At 41.2% G+C, this 25,150-nt stretch overlaps 1 protein-coding gene and 1 long non-coding RNA gene across 2 annotated transcripts; both read left to right on the forward strand.

Moving 5' to 3' along the window:
• Positions 1–12,020: 12,020 nt before the first annotated feature.
• LOC146716526 (uncharacterized) lies at positions 12,021–14,591 on the forward strand. Its single transcript, XR_014919223.1, has 2 exons — positions 12,021–12,218; positions 12,894–14,591. It is a non-coding gene; the product is annotated as an uncharacterized LOC146716526 (long non-coding RNA).
• A 5,316-nt stretch (positions 14,592–19,907) lies between these two features.
• Positions 19,908–20,854, forward strand: LOC146716527 (stonustoxin subunit beta-like; the record flags this gene model as incomplete). The annotated part of the gene is made up of 1 exon (XM_085452516.1): positions 19,908–20,854. A coding segment is annotated over one exon (603 nt), but the record flags the coding sequence as incomplete, so codon positions are not given.
• Between the last annotated feature and the right edge of the window lie 4,296 nt (positions 20,855–25,150).

The following is a 25,150-nucleotide window of genomic DNA, read 5'->3' on the forward strand; positions in this document are numbered from 1 at the left end:
TTTATTTAATTCACGTTGCTACTCCTGGCCCTGCATCGCTGTTCATAAATACATTTTATTTGTCAGCTTCACCCATCAAAGTCAGGGGGCGGGGTTAATGCTGATCAAGTCAACACCATTGCTTTGGTCTGGTGGGCGTTCTTTTAGTGGGCTTTTCTCAATACTAAGTAGGCCTACACACCAGGGTTTGGACATGTGTGGACCCAAACTATACTTTTACCCTTTTTTGTGTGTCACCAAATACACTTTAATATTTTCTAGACAAGAATGTAGTGGCGTAATCTTTAACCTCTTTTGGCTCCAAACAGAAGTGACAGACTTGAGCAGGGTTCATTTAAAGGCTGACAGAAGTGGAGTGGTGACGGGGAGATGTTTGACAGGACAGTGTTTCAGCCTCCACAGGTTCATGTTGTGCTCCATCAGTCAGTGAAGATGAAGTCAGTGCTGATGAGGCTGTAGAGTGTGTGAGGGATGTGAATGAGGATGATGAAGATCTGATGATAGCAGATAAAAACAGGCTGCAGAGACTTTGAGCCATACAGGGCACACAGTGTGTGTACAGAACAGCTGAAATCATTATGGAGGCCTCACTGGAATATGGAAGCATCACAGTACAGCTTCAGTGAAGCTTTAAAGTCTCTGATATGAGATGAGAAATGAAGCAGCCAGAGCTTTTTCATGAGTGGAAATCCACTGTGACTGTGAGCTGCTGCTACAGCCTCCAGATTAGCCAGCAGCTCATCCTGCTCAACATTTTCTCACCAACTTTAATGGAAGTGTGATGTTTTCAGCTGGAGTGATGGTCAGGGTGGCCTCCCTCTCCTCTTCTTCTCCTCTTCCTCTTTCATTTGTAAAGCCAGTCCTGTAGCTGAGTTTGGGAGAGACTAACAGCCTCGGCAGCAGAGGGGAGAAAGGCTGTAACACCACCACTTTACTCTGTTCTACCTGTCACATCATTTTATCAGGAAACAAATATGCTCATGTTTTTACTATGTTTGTCTTGAAGATGTAAGAAGATCACATGGTGCTTTTTATTATTGTGTTGGTTTGTTTGCTGTCTCTTGGATGGAGCCCAGCTGTGCGTGGCCCCTGGGCCTGTGGTCAGAGTGTGTGCTGGATAATCCGGCCCAGGATGAGGCCAAACTGACATGGGATGAAATGTCTGTCACATAATTGAGCTTAGTGTAGTTTCATTTCTGCACAATTTAACAACAACCAAAACTTTGTTCTGTCTTTTCTATGTTATACTGTAGACTTTCTTTGATACTGTGTCCAAAAGGAGCAGCTTTTACTTTGAAGGGGAGGCGTCTCTGTTTCCTCTTCAGGTTGGATGATGGAAGCAAATTAGTAGCTGTGTCCCAAAACGTCGGCTGCATCCTCCAGAGGCTGCATTTGAAGGCCGATTACGTCACAGCCAGGCGATGAAGGCTGTCCGTATTTGTCGACTCCTTCAAATGTGCCCGACAAATGCGTCCTTCATTTCCCCGAATTTGAAGGATTCGTCGGGTGTGTCCTTCGTGGCCCACCATATCCCAGAATTCATAGCGCGGCCCAGCCAAATTTCAGCTGCCAACAATGGCGGCTGCTACTAAGTTTTCAAATTACTCTTATTAATCTTTCTGGGTCACAAAATAAACTTTTAACATATTTTCAGGCGAGAAAGTAGCTGTGTAAACTTCAAATATCTGCTTGGTTTATCAAGACATCGCATATTTGCAAAAGTGTGCAGACGTTTTCGGAGACGTCTGTTCCCCACCCGCTCGCTAGCAAGCCGGGGGGTTCAATGGTCACTCCAGCCGGCGAGAGCAGCGGACGCCCGGCTTCATCGTTTTCAGACCCCGCTCTTTCGCTACTCAGGTTAAACATGATATATAAGTCACTCGGATAACTTAAAAATGTAATTGTTTGCCTTTTTTCTGTGTTTTATTTGTTCCGGAGTAAATCGGTTTGGCTGAGATCAAAGTTCCTCCGGGATTTTCACACAGCTGAATAAACGTTAAACAGGAAACTGATTAAACAGAAGTGTGAGACGGTCGAGAATTTACGCCAGTGTCCTGTTATATTTTAGATAGCAAGGAGCAGACGGCCGAGTTTATTAAACTCCACCAACACAGCGGTGACGCAAATCTGAAGGCTAGACCGTCCCATTTCACAGCCTCGCACTTCCAGCCTTTTCGATCTTTGAAGGACCCGGCCCACGTAGACCGCGAATACCGGGTCCTCCGAAGGATGCAGCCGACGTTTTGGGACAAAGCTAGTGTGTGATGTTCTTTCAGTGTTGCACTTTGTAGACGCTCCCTGAGCACTGGTCTCACAGCCAGCTGCACATAGAGACCAGTGTTGTTAGTCCAGGTCAGAAGATGACTTGTTGGAATGAAAATGAGCTTGTAGTTTGTCTGCTTTAATAATGTGACTGGAAAAAGGTGTTGGACTTCAAATATGTCCATTTCTTTCACACTTCACCTTTAAAAGTGAAGCCTTGTGGTTCCTGGAAGGAAAAACACGACTTTTTCAAGTCTTTGTCCTGTTTTTATGAGAAATGTACGACTTTAATGTGAAACATTCAGAGTTTTTTCTCTTGTTGTGTTTGTTTGAAGCTGCTTCCTGTTGGCTTCAGCTGTTTGGAGTTTCCATTTTCTAAACTTCTACATTCTGAACCTTCTTCAGCTCTGAACAGATGATGAAACACTGAATGATTTCAAGCTCACACTTTGTCTAATAAACTTACATCTTTCATTCTTTATACAGATTGTGGGGCTGTGGTTTGTCAGAGATCAGCTGTGATTATCTGGCAGCAGCACTGAAGTCCAACCCCTCCCATCTGAGACAGCTGGACCTGAGCCTGAACAACAACCTGCAGGATTCAGGAGTGAAGCATCTGTGTGGTTTCCTGGAGAGTCCAGGATGTGGACTTGAAACTCTGGGGTCAGTCAGCATGTTTTAGTTGTGCTGAGATGAATATGATGTGAAAGTTGTGCTGACACTAAACTGCAGACATCAGGCTGATATTATACTGATCCACACTGAGGATCTTCAGGGTAAAGTCTGTTTTCTTCTTCTCTGGTTTAGTCCATTGACTGCAGCAGAACAATGTTCACATTTCAAACAGTGAGACTCAACGTATGGCCCGTGGCCCACACGCGGCCTGCCCACCTTTCCTGATTCAGAGAGAGGGGACCCTGATTAACTGTGTAGTGTTCTTCCTCACAGTTCTAAGTATCAGACACAACAATGAATAATCCACAGCTGACTGTCTTTAGCAGGTCAAAGGTCACGGCACACAGCAGACAGTGGGAAATATTATAATTCTGATCATTTATCAGCACATATCCATATGTATAAAAACAAAGCTGACACTGTGAGACTTGATCAGAGGTGTGATCATCACAGCAGAGGCCTTTGTGTCAAAGTCACTGAGGATCAAACAGAAACACATGAAGCAGATTTTCCTGTTCTGGCTTTTTATAGCAGATAACCTTCAAAATATTCTGCAGTCCATCAAAAACTGAAGCAAACCATGAATCAACATGTGAACATGAGCTGATGCTGCTGAAGTGAAGCAAAGTTACAGAGGTTTGATTACAGACACAGCTGAGAGTTTGTAATCTGTCATCATTTTAAAAGGTTTACATTTCTTCAGTATATCCACATTTGCAGCTGGTACCTCAACCTCCACTTGTCCAACACAACTGCTGTCCACTGCCTCCATGACATTGTGATTTTGCTGTTGGTCTCCTGTCAGATCTTCATCAATCACTTCTGCACGGGGCACACCTTCAGACTCTGCAGCTGCATAACGAAAGCCTGTAAGATAAAATTAGACATAAGGTAAATGTACACCAATATTCCAATGACAGGTGTGTGATTCATCTGGAAGTTATGTGCGGATTAGTGTACAGTGATAGCAATTTAGTATGTTTTTAGAGAGGGGGGGGGGGGGGGGGGGGGTTGTTTACCTCCGATGGGTGCTCTTTTTCGCTTCCGTTGCGTACGCCTTGAGTGCCGGTCCGAGTCTGATACAGGTATGTCGTCATGCCCCATGTGCAGTGTTGGTGCCCAGTCTGGATTTGTTACATCCATTTCATATGCTGGTTTGCCTGCAATAATGCCAAATCATAAGCTACTCAGTCGACATGATGTGGTTCTGCAGCATCACACATTAGCATGTTTTATCTCATTATCTATGACCTCAGCACGTTGAAAATAACACTAAAAGCCTTTCAAGAGTGATATGAATTAATTTAGAACTCACCGGAAAGAAAATGCCGTGAGCAAACCAACAAAAAGCTGGGGATTGCAGAGAACTCGATATCCCCTCGTCTCACCGCTGCAATCCAAGCCTGACGTCTTTGTTTAGTAATATCGGATACATGGGATCCCTCACGTTGCCTCCAGGATGGAAAACGATGAAAAGAGAGCCCGTTATCCAGCTTCTTGCCTTCACGATCGTGTGATCTAACGTTGCAACCGACAACACAACACGTACGATCCATAGCTGAAATGGTATCCTTTGGCTGGCCTACTGTCATGGTGGAAGGGGGCGTGGCCCATCTCCCGTGACATCACGCTCCAAAGCCCTATAGGTGGGAAAATGTACCATGTCGACCAATCAAAAATGATATGGAAACATGACATTTGGTTGTTTAGCAAAAGGGGGAAGTTTTAGGAGTGACCGGCAAGAGAGAGCGAGTGAGCGAAAGAGAGAGAGAGTTTTGATACGTGAGAGATTTGTGACGTTTACCGTGTTTGGTCTCAAGTTAGTTTGTTGTCTTGTGTATTTAGTGTGTAGCTGTTGTTTTGTTTTGTGTGTCAGTTCTACTAGTGATCGTCACAGTTGCTGCCTTAAAGCCAACAAAGGCAGATTGCAGTGTAAACGCTGAGTGACACACCTGCTGTCAGACCTGCAGGTTTATCCCTGTGCTGTTCTCATATGTGTTAGAGTGACACAAACTATTGTTTGACACCTGATTGTTCTGTAAATAGTTTGAAATGATTATATGAAAAACGTCTGAGCCTTGGCTGCATTTTTTGGTAAATAGTACCATATAACTTTGTTGTTTGCAAAACGTGTGCGTATTTTTAAAAGTGTACAATCTCTATTTGCATTTCAAGTTATGAAGATGATTCGTTAAACATGTGTGTGGTTTTTACAGTCAAAATATCACTTTCTACGTGTATTTTAAATTTAGTCTGAATTTAGATAAATTGTGCTGATACAGTTGGTCAAAATGAGAAAATAACAGATTGGCAAGATAAACTGTTTTTAAAGGTAAAATATAGAGGCCACATCAAAAGTAGTCAAGAAGGGTTAAAGGCTAAAAGCAAAGTTGTCACCAAGTACTGTTTATATTTGTGTGTATTGCTGCAGCTTTTTTGAGTATTAATTTGGTGCCTTTGTGTGAAATAATGGTATTGTGAGTGATCCATATAGTCACAAAGAATAGCCACTTGTTTCTGTGCTACCAAAGTTCCCCGGCTTTCATTCAAAATGTGTTTATCGTCAGCACCTGCACATTAAACTACTTAAACATTATAAATGTCTTCAAGCTCACACTGAGGCCTGTGGGGTACTATCAGCCACTGAGACAGTACACACATTTATATGTGTTTGTATATGAATATTTCATACTTTAAGACTGCCTGTTTATTTAAGGGAGATGAACAAAATACATTGGAATTGTACAAAATAATATCATGGATGATAAATTAAATAGATTTTAAGTAGATGCTTGTGCATTCTTAAAGTCTTATATGTTGAACTGAACTATGTGATCTGTTCAAAGCCTTAATCTTAATTTGAAGTGAAATGTGCATTTTGAGTTTATACACTATGTATATAAGGCGACCGTTTCCTTTTGCAGTATTTTTGTGTGGTGTACTTTTCTATGTCTTAACAAAAGGGGAACAAAGGTGTTTAAGTTCACCTAGGATGATGTGTTTTAATTTTCACATGGTCTTGCTTGAATTTGACCCTGACAAAGGCGTATGAACTCTGTCAGCTGTTTGGAGTTTCCATTTTCTAAACTTCTACATTCTGAACCTTCTTCAGCTCTGAACAGATGATGAAACACTGAATGATTTCAAGCTCACACTTTGTCTAATAAACTTACATCTTTCATTCTTTATACAGATTGAGGGGCTGTGGTTTGTCAGAGATCAGCTGTGATTATCTGGCAGCAGCACTGAAGTCCAACCCCTCCCATCTGAGAGAGCTGGAGCTGAGCCTGAACAACAAGCTGCAGGATTCAGGAGTGAAGCATCTGTGTGGTTTCCTGGAGAGTCCAGGATGTGGACTTGAAACTCTGAGGTCAGTCAGCATGTTTTAGTTGTGCTGAGATGAATATGATGTGAAAGTTGTGCTGACACTAAACTGCAGACATCAGGCTGATATTATACTGATCCACACTGAGGATCTTCATGGTAAAGTCTGTTTTCTTCTTCTCTGGTTTAGTCCATTGACTGCAGCAGAACAATGTTCACATTTCAAACAGTGAGACTCAACGTATGGCCCGCGGCCCACACGCGGCCTGCCCACCTTTCCTGATTCAGAGAGAGGGGACCCTGATTAACTGTGTAGTGTTCTTCCTCACAGTTCTAAGTATCAGACACAACAATGAATAATCCACAGCTGACTGTCTTTAGCAGGTCAAAGGTCACGGCACACAGCAGACAGTGGGAAATATTATAATTCTGATCATTTATCAGCACATATCCATATGTATAAAAACAAAGCTGACACTGTGAGACTTGATCAGAGGTGTGATCATCACAGCAGAGGCCTTTGTGTCAAAGTCACTGAGGATCAAACAGAAACACATGAAGCAGATTTTCCTGTTCTGGCTTTTTATAGCAGATAACCTTCAAAATATTCTGCAGTCCATCAAAAACTGAAGCAAACCATGAATCAACATGTGAACATGAGCTGATGCTGCTGAAGTGAAGCAAAGTTACAGAGGTTTGATTACAGACACTGCTGAGAGTTTGTAATCTGTCATCATTTTAAAAGGTTTACATTTCTTCAGTATATCCACATTTGCAGCTGCTACCTCAACCTCCACTTGTCCAACACAACTGCTGTCCACTGCCTCCATGACATTGTGATTTTGCTGTTGGTCTTCTGTCAGATCTTCATCAATCACTTCTGCACGGGGCACACCTTCAGACTCTGCAGCTGCATAACGAAAGCCTGTAAGATAAAATTAGACATAAGGTAAATGTACACCAATATTCCAATGACAGGTGTGTGATTCATCTGGAAGTTATGTGCGGATTAGTGTACAGTGATAGCAATTTAGTATGTTTTTAAAGGGGGGGGGGGTTGTTTACCTCCGATGGGTGCTCTTTTTCACTTCCGTTGCGTACGCCTTGAGTGCCGGTCCGAGTCTGATACAGGTATGTCGTCATGCCCCATGTGCAGTGTTGGTGCCCAGTCTGGATTTGTTACATCCATTTCATATGCTGGTTTGCCTGCAATAATGCCAAATCATAAGCTACTCAGTCGACATGATGTGGTTCTGCAGCATCACACATTAGCATGTTTTATCTCATTATCTATGACCTCAGCACGTTGAAAATCACACTAAAAGCCTTTCAAGAGTGATATGAATTAATTTAGAACTCACCGGAAAGAAAATGCTGTGAGCAAACCAACAAAAAGCTGGGGATTGCAGAGAACTCGATATCCGCTCGTCTCACCGCTGCAATCCAAGCCTGACCTCTTTGTTTAGTAATATCGGATACATGGGATCCCTCACGTTGCCTCCAGGATGGAAAACGATGAAAAGAGAGCCCGTTATCCAGCTTCTTGCCTTCACGATCGTGTGATCTAACGTTGCAACCGACAACACAACACGTACGATCCATAGCTGAAATGGTATCCTTTGGCTGGCCTACTGTCATGGCGGAAGGGGGCATGGCCCATCTCCCGTGACATCACGCTCCAAAGCCCTATAGGTGGGAAAATGTACCATGTCGACCAATCAAAAATGATATGGAAACATGACATTTGGTTGTTTAGCAAAAGGGGGAAGTTTTAGGAGTGACCGGCAAGAGAGAGCGAGTGAGCGAAAGAGAGAGAGAGTTTTGATACGTGAGAGATTTGTGACGTTTACCGTGTTTGGTCTCAAGTTAGTTTGTTGTCTTGTGTATTTAGTGTGTAGCTGTTGTTTTGTTTTGTGTGTCAGTTCTACTAGTGATCGTCACAGTTGCTGCCTTAAAGCCAACAAAGGCAGATTGCAGTGTAAACGCTGAGTGACACACCTGCTGTCAGACCTGCAGGTTTATCCCTGTGCTGTTCTCATATGTGTTAGAGTGACACAAACTATTGTTTGACACCTGATTGTTCTGTAAATAGTTTGAAATGATTATATGAAAAACGTCTGAGCCTTGGCTGCATTTTTTGGTAAATAGTACCATATAACTTTGTTGTTTGCAAAACGTGTGCGTATTTTTAAAAGTGTACAATCTCTATTTGCATTTCAAGTTATGAAGATGATTCGTTAAACATGTGTGTGGTTTTTACAGTCAAAATATCACTTTCTACTTGTATTTTAAATTTTGTCTGAATTTAGATAAATTGTGCTGATACAGTTGGTCAAAATGAGAAAATAACAGATTGGCAAGATAAACTGTTTTTAAAGGTAAAATATAGAGGCCACATCAAAAGTAGTCAAGAAGGGTTAAAGGCTAAAAGCAAAGTTGTCACCAAGTACTGTTTATATTTGTGTGTATTGCTGCAGCTTTTTTGAGTATTAATTTGGTGCCTTTGTGTGAAATAATGGTATTGTGAGTGATCCATATAGTCACAAAGAATAGCCACTTGTTTCTGTGCTACCAAAGTTCCCCGGCTTTCATTCAAAATGTGTTTATCGTCAGCACCTGCACATTAAACTACTTAAACATTATAAATGTCTTCAAGCTCACACTGAGGCCTGTGGGGTACTATCAGCCACTGAGACAGTACACACATTTATATGTGTTTGTATATGAATATTTCATACTTTAAGACTGCCTGTTTATTTAAGGGAGATGAACAAAATACATTGGAATTGTACAAAATAATATCATGGATGATAAATTAAATAGATTTTAAGTAGATGCTTGTGCATTCTTAAAGTCTTATATGTTGAACTGAACTATGTGATCTGTTCAAAGCCTTAATCTTAATTTGAAGTGAAATGTGCATTTTGAGTTTATACACTATGTATATAAGGCGACCGTTTCCTTTTGCAGTATTTTTGTGTGGTGTACTTTTCTATGTCTTAACAAAAGGGGAACAAAGGTGTTTAAGTTCACCTAGGATGATGTGTTTTAATTTTCACATGGTCTTGCTTGAATTTGACCCTGACAAAGGCGTATGAACTCTGTCAGCTGTTTGGAGTTTCCATTTTCTAAACTTCTACATTCTGAACCTTCTTCAGCTCTGAACAGATGATGAAACACTGAATGATTTCAAGCTCACACTTTGTCTAATAAACTTACATCTTTCATTCTTTATACAGATTGAGTGACTGTGGTTTGTCAGAGATCAGCTGTGATTATCTGGCAGCAGCACTGAAGTCCAACCCCTCCCATCTGAGAGAGCTGGAGCTGAGCTGGAACGAGCTGCAGGATTCAGGAGTGAAGCATCTGTGTGGTTTCCTGGAGAGTCCAGGATGTGGACTTGAAACTCTGAGGTCAGTCAGCATGTTTTAGTTGTGCTGAGATGAATATGATGTGAAAGTTGTGCTGACACTAAACTGCAGACATCAGGCTGATATTATACTGATCCACACTGAGGATCTTCATGGTAAAGTCTGTTTTCTTCTTCTCTGGTTTAGTCCATTGACTGCAGCAGAACAATGTTCACATTTCAAACCTTCAAAGAAGAAGAAAAATCCTCCACTGGATAATTCACTGTGAAACTCTCCAACTCTTCATTCCACCTTAACGTCTGTCTGACACTGAAATCCAAAGCAAAATGTGCGTTTGCTTTACAGACAGCAGTCCAACACAAACATACACACATCATCCAAAACACAGTCCAACATCCAAATCTCCTCCACTGCCAGCATGAATGATGGGAAAGAGAAGGAGGAACACTCTGACATTCAGGGTTAGAATGAGTTTCATGAAGCAGACTGTGAAGATCAAAGCTGCATTAGAAAGCTTACATGAATGAATGAGTGGACAGAAGTGGACAGAGATCATCTGAAGCACTTCAAAGGCTTTAAATCAGCACATTTCTCTTTATTCTTTATCAACTCTGTTAGTTTCTCTCAGTTTTCTGTGGAATGAAGCTAACAGCAGGCTAATAAGATGCTGACCAATAGGTTTCTATTAAAGGTTGTAATTTGTATATGAAAAAGTGCTTTGGCTCAGCAGGGATCAGCTTACAGGTAGAATACAGCTGCTGGATGGGATTAGCATGTCATAGCTATCTACCAAACTGCTAACTGGGGGATTTCAGGCCATCTATGGATCATTTTTGCTAACTGTTTATTCAGCTTAGGCTCACAGGGCTGCAGCCTGTGCCCTAGCTGTCATAGGGCAAGAGGCGTGGTCCACCTGCACAGGTGAGCAGTCCATCACAGGGCCAACAGAGAGAGACAGAGAAGCACTCTCTCACATCCACACCTACAGCCAATTTAGAAGCACCAATGAACCTAAGCAGCATTTCATTGGACTGTGGGAGAACATCCAACCTCCACAGAAAGGCCAACAAGCTTCAACCTACAACCTTCTTGCTTTAAGGCACTAGTGCGAACCACTTTCCCCCATTTCAGCCCAAATCCTGCATCTTCCTGTTTCTGACTCCAGGCCAGCTCCACTAACACTTTCTCATCAGACACTGCCACCTAGTGGAGGAAGTCTTAGTTCCATTTGAAGCTTCAGATTACAGTTAGTTCATTTACAAAGAGGTGGAGGTGGTGGGGCCACAGCACCATCATCACTGAGTGCCATAGGACACTTAACCTTTGTTTCCATATGCTGGGAACTTCCTGTTGTTCCAAGGAGGACTGGAAAATGTGTGAAAACCTCCCAGTCAGTTCCTCACAGCACACTTCAATCATTTCCCTCCCACAGCATCAGGACCAGGGCTTTTTCTCTCTTTGGTCCCACTAAGAGATTTCCACACAAACACCTCATCAGTGGGACTCTCAGAGCTACCAGCCCTTTGCTACAATCACAAAGCTCTTCATTGAAATCAATGATATCAAAGCTGGAATCAAATGAGTCCAAGTCTTCTGCTGATTCAGCATCACATTCATCTTTGCTCCTTGTTCTGCATCCCCACCATGGACTTCATTCCTTTCCAAGCCAGCCTTGAGTGTCCTTTATTCAGCTCATCCTCTGCTTTACTTTTACACCTGATTTTAGCTGCTTTATCTCTCTTTCAACAAGTTTCTGTGCCTCAATCTTTTTCTTCTCTCCCTCATAACAAGACAGCTTCTTCTGCCTGAGAACATGTTGGAGTGATTTACTAATCCAGGGCTGCTTATTGGGGAAAATACTTCCTGTTTCCAAAGTAATCCCCATTTTTCCCAGAAAGAAATGTAAGTAGAAATCGATGATCTAAGTGAGAACATGAGCCTTTAAAAAGTCCCAGTGGGTGCAGTCAAAGCAGTCCCTCAGTCCCAGTATAGAGTCTTTGGTCCAGACTGGAACAAGTGTGTGCCCAGTTTGAGCTCTCTTCAGTCCTGTGACCTGACAGACCCAGAGGGGCCATCACATCACATTTAGAAGCTCCCCTAATGGAGCCACAACACATGTCCAACACTTAGTCTGTCTTGTTGGACCAACTGGAAGAAATGATTCAAGGACTTAGTCACAGAACAGAGATTCAAATCTCCAAAATCCAACTGGCTGCATCAGGACATATAGTCTGAAACTCTGCACAGTTTCCTGTTTGAAGCTGCTTCCTGTTGGCTTCAGCTGTTTGGAGTTTCCATTTTCTAAACTTCTACATTCTGAACCTTCTTCAGCTCTGAACAGATGATGAAACACTGAATGATTTCAAGCTCACACTTTGTCTAATAAACTTACATCTTTCATTCTTTATACAGATTGAGTGTCTGTGGTTTGTCAAAGATCAGCTGTGATTATCTGGCAGCAGCACTGAAGTCCAACCCCTCCCATCTGAGAGAGCTGGAGCTGTGGGGAAACAATCTGAAGGATCCAGATGTGAAGCAGCTGTCTGATCTTCAGCAGAGTCCAGACTACAGACTGGAGACTCTGGTGTAAGTAGAGTGATGGAGTGAGTGGGTGGTGCTGTCAGCAGTATTGTACTAAACACAGTCAGTATGAAACAAAGATCCAGTGTTTCCTGTAAAGCTGCAGCTTCTCAGTGAAGCTGTGAGAGGAGAATGGTGACAGGCTTCAGGATTGGACACAAACACTTCCTGTTTCTGACCTTTATGGTCACCATGGTAACGGCTGACACGCTCTGATCAAACACTGTCAACAGCCAATCAGCTCTCTGAACAAAGCAGCACGCAGACCAATGACTGCATTCGTTTCCAAGTTTAAAGCAGTGAAGAACACAGTCTGTAGGTGAGGAAGAATTTAGTGAGAGCAGATGTTTGGATGGAATTCCTCCAGTTAACAGCTGGAACCGTCCATCTGGATTGTTGGGCTTGTTGTTGGGGTTCCTACAGAGCTCAGAGTGGACACACCAAGGTTCTTCTAATGAATGAAAGTCCAAACTCAAACTAGGAGGGAAAAACATTTTCATCAACTTCAATAAAAATCCAAAGATTAGAAAAAGTGAAGCAACAATGAGTCCTAGTACAGTCCCAGCACTGAAGTCCCTGCTGCTCTTTATACTGGATGTGCTGCATCACTGACTGACAGCTGATGAAGAGTCTCTGGAAACACTCGTTTATCTCCTCTGCTCTTCCTTCTTCTCTCTGCAGGTGGAGCTGATGATGGTAAACAGGACGGTGTGTGTGCTGAGAGAGGAGGAGCTGTGTCCTGATGATCCAGAGAGGTTGAAGCAGCAGCAGCTTGTGTGTAGAGACGCTCTGACTGGGCCATGTTACTGGGAGGTGGAGAGGAGAGCTTCATCCAGCAGTGACTGACAGAGGAATGAGAAGAAGTGCAGATGACTGTCAGTGCTGCAGAGTGAACTGCTCTGAGAACAGCTCCACTGTCAGACACAATGTAGAGTCCAGCATCATCCCTGTGTGTCCCTCTGGATCTGACAGAGGATCATCAGTGTATCTGGACTGCTCTGCTGCTGCTCTGTCCTTCTACAGTCTCTGCACAGTCTCTGTCTGACTCTGGCTTCAGACCCTCCTGGATCAAACTCACCTGGAAAGACTTTCAAACATCACTCAATAGATTTGAATACAGAATATATTTGATATATACTGTAGATGTACTGTAGAGTTGCAGTTTGTCACTTGTAAATACAGTCTGTGAGCAGCTGTGAGCTGAAAGATCTTTCTAGAAACACGAAATGTTTTTACTCTTCTGTTGCTTTTTCATATATTTCCACAACATTAATATTGATCCCACCTGTCTCACCTGTTTCATGCTTTTATACATAATAACAGGACACGTGTGATCTGAGCGCTGCTCTGGTTGCTGTGCTGCACGTCTTCATTTAGATAACAGAGACATCTAGTGGTTCAGAGGGAGAACTGCAGGAGGTGGAGCTGTGTTTTAGCATGGAAAACTTTTTATCTTTTAGGCGCAGATACAAATATGACAAGTATCAGTGTGAGATACAAAAGGTCACATCAGTCAGCAGAGGGAACAGTGATCACACAGCAATGTAAGAATAGAAACATAACAGTGAATCTGGACATGTATACAGATGGAAGCAAACAAACAGGATGTAACACTACATTAAAGCCACAAATGTGAAGAAAACAAAGCCAAAGGAAAATATATTTGATCTCAGGAATCCAAATCAGATGCTTTAGAGCAGGGGTCGGCAACCCTGGGCACGCGTGTCACAGCTGGCACGTGAAGGGTTAACTGATGGCACGACCATAGCTGGACTGGCCATCGGGCATACTGATGGTGATTTTTCATTTTTATGGGCTGATGATGTTTTTTTATTTTTTTCTAACGGTATAAACGATGGAAGGTGGCAGATTGTCCGGATGCTGGTCGATATGTAAAAATAAGTCAGTTGTTTGGTGGTGGCTATGGCGGAGCTTCCACAGAGGCAGCAGGTGGATGAGGGAAAGGGGAGGCAGGAGGAGCAGAGACCCGAGGCGGCCGCCGGTCCGAGTGTCAGGTGAACTGAACTTCAGGTAAGAAGTTATGACCTGCAGTCTGTCTGGGTCAGATATAAACCAAGTTTAGGTGGAGTTTATTTTCCTTGTGCTGACTTTTTACAGTCAGTTACAATAACTCGTACTGCTACTAGCTAGCATGACGGAGTTTCTATACAGCTGGGTGGTGCTATGATGTTACTGATAGTGAACTTTACAGTGGCTTGCAAAAGTATTCGGCCCCCTTGAACTTTCCCACATTTTGTCACATTACAGCACAAACATGAATCAGTTTTATTGGAATTCCACGTGAAAGACCAACACAAAGTGGAACGGAAATCATACATGATTCCAAACATTTTTTACAAATAAATAACTGCAAAGTGGGGTGTGCGTAATTATTCTGTCATGGAAAAACACACTGCCATCAGCTTCTGTTTTGTTTTTGTCAAAATCACTGTAATATAATCTCTGTACCTTTATATACACGTGACTTGTATTAATGCTGCTGCCCTCTTGTGGCTAAAGTGTAATTATGTTCTTGTTATTAGGGAAAACATTTGAGAGTAACATGAAAAATGAGTCAGCACTTTGGCTTCAGCTTAAGAAATCCTCATTTTTATGTCATCAGTTATAGTTGCATGTATTCATTATCATAATTTAACCTTTAATATTGATGTTTTAAATAGATTTTGAGTAAATTAGCAATTTTATGGTATTTTATGGTTGTATTAAATTAATACATCACTAATGAATTAATTATTTCAGTAATTAATTTAAAAATGTACATAGTCAATTAAAGAAATATATTAATAATGAATTATCCATTAATTTCATTTAAAATGTTTCATTATTTGTTTATATACAATTCAAATGAGTTAATTACATATTTAATCAATTATTGGTTTGTTTTCTATTTTAATTATTTTACTGACACATTTAATGAATTATTTAATGATGTATTTATTTAATTCACGTTGCTACTCCTGGCCCTGCATCGCTGTTCATAAATACATTTTATTTGTCAGCTTCACCCATCAAAGTCAGGGGGCGGGGTTAATGCTGATCAAGTCAAAACCATTGCTTTGGTCTGGTGGGCGTTCTTTTAGTGGGCTTTTCTGTCACGGCCTGCGTGGCAGACTATGATGAGGGGAAGGACGACCCAAATGCTGGACTCTTTGATGAGGTCAGTGCGTTTATTTACAGTGATGCTAAATAATCCAAACAACAATAAATCCCCGGTGCGTTCCCGACTCTGACATGTCCTCTTGCCAGTGTTAGTGTTCTTTGTCTCCACTCCTCAGTGTCTGAGCACCCCGTGCTCGCTGCCCTCTCGTCTCCACACTCCTCCTGGGGAATAACAAAGAGGCAGCCGTCAGCAACGCCACAATGCTGCAGACTAACCTTAACTAACTCGCCAAGAGACTAACGTGAAGTTACGCAATGATCCAGCATCGGAGACAGCTCCACCACACTCCTAAGTAGCTCCTCTGACGAGGCTTGATCAGCTGCAGGTGTGAGTAATTCTCCTCCGCAGGTGTGGCCAGGCTCCTGGCTGACACACTCACACACACACCTAGATACACAAACATGGAAACAGGAGACAGCAGCACCAAAAACACACATGTCCATAACTTCTTACAGGCCCTGGGTCACCCAGACCCCGGTCCCATGACAATTCCTCAAAACTAAGTAGGCCTACACACCAGGGTTTGGACATGTGTGGACCCAAACTATACTTAAACTTTACCCTTTTTTGTGTGTCACCAAATACACTTTAATATCTTCTAGACAAGAATGTAGTGGCACAATCTTTAACCTCCTAAGACCCAAACTCCTCCGTGGCATTCATTTTTAGTTTCTCTTTGATATTTGGGCTGATTGGGACCTGATGAATGTAAAAACAAAGAATTACCACATTTTTTGTTTCTGAGAAAAATGAGAGCCACATATGAGGATATTTGTCTAAAATTTTGATAGCACAGTGGCAGTGTAACATCCTCGTAAGTGGATATCAGGCCCTTGTAGAGCAAAATGTAGTATTTTGGTCTAAACAACCCAAATTGTGATGTCCACATATGTGGACGCCAGGTCCTAGGAGGTTAAATATCTGCTCACTTTGTCAAAATGAACCTAATCATCTCTGATGAGTTCAGTGATGTCTGCCAGCTCACCTTGCAAGTGGTCGAGCTTATACCGCCGACAACGCGGCCACAACTTGTAAACCCCCTGCTGACTATCAGCTCTGGAGTTATTTGTTTATGTTAGTTTCAACTGTTCCTGCAGAAAGTAAGCACGTGTTACTGATAAAAAGTCCAATAGAAGCAAAGTCTAAACTTTGAAAACAAAAAACAAAAACCTGTCTGATTAAGATCTGATCTTTGGGGAGTTTCAATAAGCAGTGTGACCCATGTATATGCATCAGGGGTGGTTTTGATTATCGATTTATTGATTAAAATCGATTCTGGCTTGGATAACGTGATATCGATTCATTAAAATCCTGAATCGATTTTTAATATAAATTTATTTTGGCCAAAACGCCAGAATCTCAGGTTAAACCTCCCAAAATTTCAACAACCACCAAACAGCTAAAACAGTAAATGAGAGCAGGAACACGGATTCTGCACAAAGACGTAAACACAAAGCGCGGAGCCGCCGACGCATCAGAATCAGTGAGATGTGACTTTCTCACCTGACGGCACGGACACGAGCTGAAAGCCGACAGCTCGCTGATTCTGATGTTGCGGCAGCTCCGCGCTTTGTGTTTACGCCCTTTTTGAGCTGATTCTGAAGCTGCAGGTTTGATCTCTCCAAACAATATTGAGTAAACCAGCAGCAAAAGAAGCTCCAAACTACGCTTCACATAAACATCGTCATGAATTCCCTCTGATTGTTTTGCTGCCACCAGGATAAAATCACACTTCATGCACAGCTCTCTCTCTCTCTCTCTCTCTCTCTCTCTGTACTTCAAGAACAGTTTCCCGTCTAAAAATCTGTTTTCTGCATTATTCGCTTGCTTGTTATGCACAAGTCTACCGTTCTTACAGCCTGTCGGCCGCTGTTTTTTTTTCTTTTACTTACTTCTGAAAACAAAGCCTCGTTTCTGCCGTTCAACACTGAACAAATTTAAACTTTTTAAAATGATGCAAAATTGCAAAACGCTCAGCTGTGTCTGTAATCAAACCTCTGTAACTTTGCTCTGCTTCACGTCAGCAGCATCAGGTAATGTTCATATGTTCATTAATGGTTTTCTTTTGTTTTTGATGTACTGCAGAATATTTGTATAAAATCCCAGGCCAGGAAAACCTTCATGTGTTTCTGTTTGATCCTCAGCTACTTTGACACAAAGGCATCTGCTGTGATGCTCACACCTTTGATAAAGTCTGGCAAGTGTCAGATTTCTTTTTATAGATATAAAAATATAGAAATGTACTGATGCATGTAGTAACTGTTAGCTTTAACTGTACAAGGCTTGTTAGACATAATGAAACACATCGTGCAGATTTCTGGATGTTAGACTATAATTTTTATAATGATTATTAATCTTGAGTCTAAAAAGTCAGTCGAGTATATCCAGGATATCTTTCTGTTAACTGGATTCACTGACACTAACACTGGGACCAGGATAAGCGGTCGCATGAAGCTGGTTATCAGCTGACAATCTTATGATTTAATTAATTTAATTAAGTTATTTAATTTTTCTAATTTTTCCTCCACATTTCCCCTGAAATGAAGGGATTGTGTCAAACATGCTTTAGTTCCTCACATTTTTCTGCATCTCTTTGTTCAACCCCCTGAATTAAAGCTGAAAGTCTGCACTTCAAACACATCTGAGTTGTTACATTTAAAATTGATTTTAGTGTATGTACAGAACCAAAATCAGAAACTAAGTTCTCTCTGTCCAGATATTTATGGACCTAACTGTATAATCTCTACAGCACGTAAAAAATGCTGTAAATAAAGAAGTCTGTGAAAATGTGGCACTTAAGGTCAATTTAAACTGAAGTGATATAATCTTCTCCCCACAGTTTGAGTTTGTATTGTCTCAGCTGCAGACAGACTATGATATTAATATTATTAGTTATTAATATTATTAGTTATAAAGGACACCTTCCTGCCTTTAGTCTTATTCATGATGATTATTAGTCGTCTTCTAATGTCCACAAGTCTGTATGATGTGTTTCATAGGTTCTAACAAGCCTTTTAAACTTAAGTTACTGCATTGCTGAAACACCAACATCTGCTTATTGAACAAAAAAACAACCAAAAGACCACACATCTGATTTCATTTTTATTTTAATAGACTTCCAAAGATTATACCAGATAACTGGCCTCAGAATATAATTGAATAAACATTTTTGAAAACGATAACCTAATCCTGTCTTGACAGGCTGAGCTCTTCAGTATCCACCAACAGCATCGTCATGCTGAGTCAGACGTTTCTGCTCCTGGTGGAAATACTCTTCCTCTTTCCACATTGTACCAAATGTTTTTAAATGTTAGTTTCAATTTAAAATTAAAGATTAAAAAAGTGTAACACATATAAACATCAGATAATTAAGACAAGCGAATGGTTCAGTTCCACATGTGCTCCGCTGACACATTAAACTTCAGTAAAATGATGCAGTTATGAAACAACTTTAATCTAAAACAAACTGATTTGCTCAGGAGCAAAAACAGTGAAGTCAGTGACTGTAAGTGAGTGAGCTGTGCTGGTGACTGGATATCAGATTTCCAGTCATTAGAGCAGATAAGTGGCAGAACTATATTACTGATTTAATTTAAATGCAAATAGCCCAAATCCTGATTAAAGCATCAGGTTCACTTATAAAGTATTCTGTAGTTATCTTAGTGTCCATCGCCCTTCCCAACATGGGAATAAAGCAGCTGTGAGAGAATTAAACATGAATGAATCAATGGTACGGAAGTGGAGGGAGCAAGAAGAATGAGCTGAGTAAAGTTTGACTCATGCGACATTTTTGTTTCGCTTAATGCGCCTTATAATCCAGTGAGCCTCATGGTCTGTAAAATATGGTGCATTTGCAAATTATGTGCACAATATTGGAACTAAACTATTTTATATTGACAAACAGCGGCCCGCATTAAACTGTGACTGTCACCAGGTAATGTGGGCGTGTTTGCTGAATAAGCAGCAGGTGTTAAACAGCTGACAGGTGAACAGGATGCATGCAGGTAAACTCGAGGGCCCTTCGAGCTGATCGGTGGTGTCGTGAGGAGAATTTCAGCTCATTATTCATGTTACAGAAACACAGAGGTACGAGACCAGGCAGAAGACTTTCTGATTATTTGTTTTTAGTTAAAATAATTCCATTGTTGTCTAGTGATGGTGTGGTAAAGCTCTGTGAATGTGTCCAATTTTTCCGGCTTTGTTGCTTCACCCAAAGGCAGATCACACAAAGTTTAACTGCTTATTATGAAGAACTGACATCTGCTGGTCATTTAATGTTCAGCAGCACTGCTGTGAGAATACCTGTAGGACACATACCAGTGGATATGTGAGCACATGCACAGCTGCAGGGCTAGAAGGGCCCAAATGAATTAAATAAATAGATTCTTAAATAATTAATTAAATGTGTTATTAATTGATTAATTACATTTATTTAAGAATCATTAAATTTTTAATTAATTTATTGTAAATGTTGGAAATGAAATTATTTGGCATTAAATCAATGATGTATATATTTAATAAGTATTTTGAACTTAGATTCCTGTCAACTCACAATCGACACAAACACAGTGAACACAAAGCTCCAACTGTCTGACAACAACAGGAAGGTGACACATGTGGAGGAGCTTCAGTCACATCCTGATCATCCAGACAGATTTGATGTTTGTGAACAGCTGCTGTGTAGAGATGGTCTGACTGGTCGCTGTTACTGGGAGGTCGAGTGGACGAGGAGGGCTCGGATATCAGTGAGTTACAGAGGAATCAAAAGGAAAGGAAGGAGTGATGAGTGTGTGTTTGGTGGAAATGATCAGTCCTGGAGTCTTTGCTGCTCTGATCATTATTCCTCTGTGTGGCACAATAACAGAGAAACACCCATCTCCTCCTCCTCCTCCTCCTCTGTCTCTAACAGAGTAGCAGTGTGTGTGGACTGTCCTGCTGGCACTCTGTCCTTCTACAGAGTCTCCTCTGACTCTCTGATCCACCTCCACACCTTCCACACCACATTCACTGAACCTCTTTATCCTGGATTTGGGTTCTGGGATCCATCGACTGGTTTCATGAAGGGTATTTCAGACTTTTTTGGCACACTTAGGTATGAATTGACTCTTTGTAGTTAGTCTTACCTGTTAGAGAAACAGTTCAGTCTGTTCATGTCTGTGTCTTTCACTCAGAAACACATGATGAGATTCATGGATTCAGTCAGTTGATGTTTTAAACTAAATGATTCACAAATTATTATTCAACACAAGTTTGGTGAGCAGCAGGGCTCATCCTGCTTTTTGTTTTTGTGCATTATAATGATGAAATAACTTTGTCATGTCTGTGGTGGCCTTTGGAGAATTAAACCATCCTGTAGAAACTAGATATAAATGTCATATTTTCCAACATTGATATTTTTCTGTGTTTCAGACGACAATGAAAAGATAAAGAACAGTCTGTAAATCACAAGTTATCAATTCAAATGATTATTAAACCCACAAGAGAAGCTTCCTGTTATTTGTACCACTCACCTGGTCATGTGATCCAGCTGTGCAGCCAATCATAACTGCCATCACTTTCTACTTTGATATTTCCATGGTGAATGGACTGATTCTTGTTTAACACGTTCATACTCTGATGGATGCATCGGAGAGGGTTAGTGTCTTGCTCAAGGACACTTTGCGTGCCAGCTGGAGCAGTCAGGGATTGAACCACCAACCTTCTGATCATTAGATGCCTTGCTCTGTCTCCTGAGCTACAGCCATCATCGAAGCTCTTTCTTAAATCCTCTCTGAGAGGAGCTCAAACACGAGGAAGAGACGAAAGTGAGGGAAGAGAGTGGACTCATTAGTAAAATGAAAAACAGCCAGCGTTGATGTTTAAGACAAGTGAGGTAACAGAAACACTATATATAGCAGCGGTCACCATGGCAACATCAATGTCGGTTGCTACGTATTGTACTGATCCTGATCTGTGAGCCTCATATCAGGATATGCTGTTGTTTGTATTTGTTTGCATTGTTACCATTTTTGTGTCTTTTTAACAAACTACTTTTATCTTGCCATCGTTTGTCAGAGAGTCAAACTACATTTGGTTCATCTTTCTACAATAAAAACATTTCTTCATCTTAATTATTGTATGTGCAGAGTTGTAGTTACTCACAGTGACCACTGGAGGCGTGTGATCCTGATAGTTTCCCTGGAACCGTCCAGTTCATCCACATTAATGAAGCTGTTGGTGATTAACGCTCATCTGTACAACTTTAACAACAATATCAAACATTTAATCGCTCTGCAAACAGCTTGTCTGATGTATAAACTGTGTCTTAAAGGATCAAAGTAAATGTCACATTGAAAGCAGATTTCACTGTAATGTCCTCTGTTTGAAATATTCCAAATATAATCTGGCTTGGTAATGATTTACTCATATATTGTCCACGCAGACTAAAGCAGTAGGAGATGAGATGAAAACAATTAGAAGAATCTTTACTCTTTAATGTCACAAATTCCTCTTTGTATGTAACATAACAACATACATGATACAGCTGCAGCAACTGAGGCGAGGAGAGAGGCAGCAACAAGAAAACTGGAAGAAGGAGACCAACAGCACCACCTGTGGAAATCTTTCCCCAATCAAGCGTCATCATATCAGCATTTCATCAAAAGCACACATGCTCCGACCTGACAATGCAGAGCTGTGGCAAAATCATTGAATCATTTATTAAACAAATGAGTGCATCAAAAATAAGAGTGGAGCTGCAATGAAAGAGAAGTGAACTTTCTTCAGTCAACACAAAGTTTTCCCTGACAGGTGACATTTAATTAAAGTGACTTTATTACCACACACACATTCAGAGGCAGTCTACAGGAGCAGAGCTGCAGCTATTCAGCAAATGTCTCCCTGCAATCCTCACTGCAACACCTACATGTGAAAATGAAACCACCTCTACTGTTCACACATGAAACGTCGTGTGAAGAACCAGTTTTCCTCACATCTCTGTTTTAGTAACTCTGAAGTCTGAACTTTGGATTTTTGCATCCTGTTTGTACTGATAACTGTCAGTGGATGATTTTGAGCCCAAAGAAATCTTTAACACACATGTAGTGATGGGACGTGTGCACTGAAACAATGGTTAGGAAACAGAAATCGCCTGAGAATCTGCTCATGTTTAAGATTTCTTCTTTGCAAACATTTTCTATGGCTGTTCCCAGTATGACCAGTGATACAAAGCATGGGAAATGGGGATTAGTTCATTCAGACAAATACACTTTTTAAAATGTAAAAATAAAGAAATGAATCAATAAAATAAAAAGTCAAAGAAATAAAAAATAAGGGTCTGAGGCGTCTGTCTCACTGTATCCATGGCAACAATTTACTTTCTGTTCCTTCGTATCAGAACCACATCTTTGAAATCAAAACATTTAAGATTCAAATTCAATCACAGATGTGTTCAATTAGATATTAAATGAAGCAGTGCAATGTTTTTATCACTATCCAAGTTTGAACTCTAAGTAGAAGATTTAAAAAAGCAACACACACACACACACACACACACACACACACACACACACAGTATGCAGACATGATTTAGCTGATGATAACATAACGACTGCACAGACCCGTGGGATGATTCATGTCCTTTTTCTTACTCTATGCAATGATGAACTTCTTGCTTCAGGACCTTCTTGATGAATTTGTTTTCTAATCCACAGTTTTCTACCTGATCTGTGTGTTTGAAGTAAAATGTGTTGCTTCAAATGTAAAAGTTAAACAGACAGAAAGCATCAACGTGGACTTCAATCAGTGTTTTGTGTTCATACAGGTCAGCTGTTGCACACAGAGGTCCTGGATTTACACTGTGCCCTGGTTCCTGTGTTTCTGTATGTAGTTTAGTCTAAAGTGGATCCTCCTCATGTACAGACTGAATTATCTGTTCAACAATCAGCATTTCTGATTCATGGATTTCATTTGTTTTTGCTAGTTTTGACTGAGATTTCAACATATCTGTGGTGGCATCTGTTCAGTGTTATGGAAGTTTTACAGCACTAATCTCACTTCACTCTGTAACATAACAGTGAACAATATTACTATTAGAAAGATTATTAGAGAAGCCACAATCAGATGATCCCCTATGAGGTGTCCTTGGTTATAGTGTGAAGTCATCTGAGGGGAGAGAAGAAAGAAACACTTCAGTGTTAATGAAAAAGTCATCAGTCTTCTTATGGGAAGAGACCTCCACCAGACCAAGACAGGTAACCATCCAACACGTTCTCATCCCAAAACCTAACAGACCGATGCCATGTGACAGACCGATGCCATGTGACAAATCGATGCCATGTGACAAACCGATGCCATGTGACAAACCGATACCTTTCGGTCTCCCTCTCTCTCTTGTGCTCCTGCTCCTGCCAAAAGCAAAGCAAAGCATCCACCCTTTTCTTACCGGCGTCGTGAATTGTTTGTCAGCATCTACTCATCCTAACGCTGGTCCAGTCTTTGTCTCAGTGTCAAGTCAGTCAACACTTTAGTCCACATGGTCAGTCCAGTCACAGTCCAGTCACACACATCATGCACACACATTCACACTAGATCTTGCTGATAGTGGAGCCTCACACACAAAGCATCAGAGTCTCCACCCTCATCAATATGAGCTCATTTATTTGTTCTTTCTTTTGTTTTTAGAAAAAGAGTTCTTTATGATCTTGGACTGGATTGACTCGCTGCAATCCTTTTAGACAGGAACTCGCAGGTTCCCACAGGTGACCTTTCCCTCAGCCCATTGTAATCTGGAAAAGCTCACCTTATATTTGCTCTCACAACAATGTTTTACAGCGCTGTTAATTCAATCTTGCAGGCCTGCTTAGAACAAAGAAGGAGGAAAAGAGAGCTGATTATTAGCTCATCAGAGCACAAAACATCATCACCAAAGGGGGCGACACCTGACAGTTTTCTCTAAGTGCACTGTTACAGAAATAATGAGCCGCTCCTCGACATGTCCATGTTTAGTAAAACTCCCTCTATTGAAATAAGAAAACAAGCCAAAGCTAACTGACAGAATGAACCCATCACTAAAACAACAACCCCAAAAATCTTCATCACAGAAAAGTTTTGCTTACTAATCCAACAATATGTTGTGGGAATTAGAACTTTCCGGGTCATAAAGCTTTTGCCCGACTCTTGGCTTAACTAATACTGACATAGTCTGAAATCAGACTTAAAGTCACTCCCTCTGTTCATTTAGGATAAATGTATCTATATCTGATTTAGGCTAAGTGCCTTTTGTTTAGATGAACTGCTGGACTTCCAGACCAGCAGGTTTAGGGAAGTCTTTATGGGGTCACACTCTGACCCCCCCCCACACACACACACACACACACACACACACACACACACACACACACACACGCACGCACGCACAGGCAACGTACTCTTTGTTTGTATGTAGACGTCATATGTTAATGAACGTCATATGTATATTCATGTAACCTCAATAAAAGAGCAGTGTTACGGGGGAGCGGACGAGAGCAACTGGGGTCAAGCGAAGGAACGGCGTTTGTCCGGTTCTCTCCCGTGCACGGGAAACATGAAGAACTTTGCCTACTCGTGTCTTGCTTTGCTATGTAATTAAATTGTCCTTAACGTTCCAACGAATAGGTTTATGCTACAAACCTATCACTGAGGTTAACTACACAACCCCTCGCCACCTCCTTATACACAGGAGTGAGTACAAAAGGGTTCGTACGGACGCATCAGCCGGCCGTCCTTCTGCTCGACACTG

The sequence above is a fragment of the Copadichromis virginalis genome, linkage group LG3 (assembly GCF_057382275.1).
Source record: "Copadichromis virginalis isolate Kocher_CV1m ecotype Utaka linkage group LG3, C_Virginalis_male_GT1.1, whole genome shotgun sequence".
NCBI lineage: Eukaryota > Metazoa > Chordata > Actinopteri > Cichliformes > Cichlidae > Copadichromis > Copadichromis virginalis.